This window comes from Acyrthosiphon pisum, unplaced genomic scaffold (genome assembly GCF_005508785.2).
Source record: "Acyrthosiphon pisum isolate AL4f unplaced genomic scaffold, pea_aphid_22Mar2018_4r6ur Scaffold_558;HRSCAF=1009, whole genome shotgun sequence".
NCBI lineage: Eukaryota > Metazoa > Arthropoda > Insecta > Hemiptera > Aphididae > Acyrthosiphon > Acyrthosiphon pisum.
In genome coordinates, this window is record NW_021775255.1 from 3,553 (window position 1) to 5,427 (window position 1,875).

At 29.9% G+C, this 1,875-nt stretch overlaps 1 protein-coding gene across 1 annotated transcript; it reads left to right on the plus strand.

Annotated features, from left to right (window-relative positions):
* Positions 1 to 597: 597 nt before the first annotated feature.
* Positions 598 to 1,356, plus strand: LOC103311086 (protein ALP1-like). The gene has a single exon (XM_008190624.1). It carries the CDS (start codon positions 598 to 600, stop codon positions 1,354 to 1,356), a length of 759 nt encoding a protein of 252 aa, XP_008188846.1.
* Positions 1,357 to 1,875: the final 519 nt, after the last annotated feature.

The window sequence follows — 1,875 nt, forward strand, 5'->3', positions numbered from 1 at the left end:
TACATTTGTATGTATCAATAATAGAAATTAATAAAATATATATGTTTTAAAATAAATGTGTATTATTAATTCTGTATTTTAGTAGCTACATATTTTATTAATCAAAAATATACTTTTTTATATTAATATATTAAAATTTGAACCCTATTAATTTTTAATTTGAAATAATAAACAATTTTTTGGTTATTTCTTCCAAGCAAATAAAGAACTTAGAACTTACTTCCTTTTTTTTACAACAGGTTGTAAAAAATTTAATATTTCTGCATAAGCATATGTTTTTCTATTTTTCCTTGGAGCTTCAGAACCACTTGCACCCTCACGTCTTGTCTCATTAACTTCTCGAGTGTAATTATCACGTATATTTTTCCATTTTTTTTTCAGTTCTTCAGCTACAATATTAATATAACAATGTTATGTAATGTATTACATACCTACTAGGTACTTTACATTTAATCTTAACTATTATGTTTCAGATTTTTATCAGTAGGACTTAACTTTGTTGCCCTAAAACATGAATTTTCTCTGGGTAGAAGCACTGTTAGCAGCATAATTAAAGAAACTTGTGAGGTCATATGGTCAATCCTCCAACCCCTCGAAATGGCAGAGCCTAAGTGTGAACAGTGGATAGGCATAGCACATAAATATTATGAAAAAACTCAATTTCCTAACTGTATAGGGGCTGTTGATGGGAAACATATAAGATGTGTCAACCCTAAAAACTCTGGATCAATATTTTTCAATTACAAAAAATATTTTTCTATAGTTCTCATGGCAATTGTAGACTCAGAATATTGTTTTATTTCTATTGATGTCGGGGCATATGGAAGAGAAGGAGATTCAACTGTTTTCAAAGAAAGTCCATTTGGAAAGAAATTATATGCTGAACAACTTGGTCTTCCAGAGCCAATTTGTTTACCAAACACATATGACAATCCTCAACCTTTTGTACTTGTTGCTGACGAGGCATTTGGACTACATAAAAACCTACTTAGACCATTTCCAGGACGTGGACTGGACCAAAAAAAAAGAACTTTCAACTATAGATTGTCAAGGGCACGGAGATACGTTGAATGTACGTTTGGAATTTTGGCCAATAAATGGAGGGTTCTGCACACAGCAATCAATGTTGAACCTGATTTTGGAGATGTAATTGTAAAAGCTTGTTGTGTACTTCACAATTTTGTCAGGAGACGAGATGGATATAAATTTGAGGACACACTATCTAATACTTTAGAGGAAATTGCAGTGAACAGAAATGGAGTTGGGGCTCGTTCCCAAGGTATTGATGTTCGTAGCTACTTTTCAGATTATTTTATGGATGCAGGATCTGTACCATTTCAGTACCGGTTTGGATAAAAAAAATTATATTTAGCTACCTATTTAATTATTATGTTTTCATTTTTTTTTTTTTGAATGTAAGGTGAACTTGTTTATTTTTTTTTGATATAATATATTATAAATACCTAATACCTACCTATTAGGTACTACTATACTAAATACTTTTCTTTTTGTATTCCTACTACTATTGCTATTATTATTATCTTAAATATTGGAGATTGAAGTTGAATAAATAATTAATTAGGATATTAAATGAATTAAATAAAGAGGTAGAACATCAGGAAAGTGATAGTGTATTAGATTATCACTACCATTCAGGTGGGCCCCTGGCCTATCTTTTTGTATTATAGTATTAACTATTAATTGACATGATCATTTATCACAGATTATGTGAATATTGTGTACTTAGGGCTTAAAGTGGGAAAAAATGTCCAGAGGGGACTAATGTCTACATATATTTTTAAGCGTTCCATTATTAATTTTATGTTTGATGTCTAAATATATAAAATCTTAATTTGTAAAAGGGGGCATTTTTAA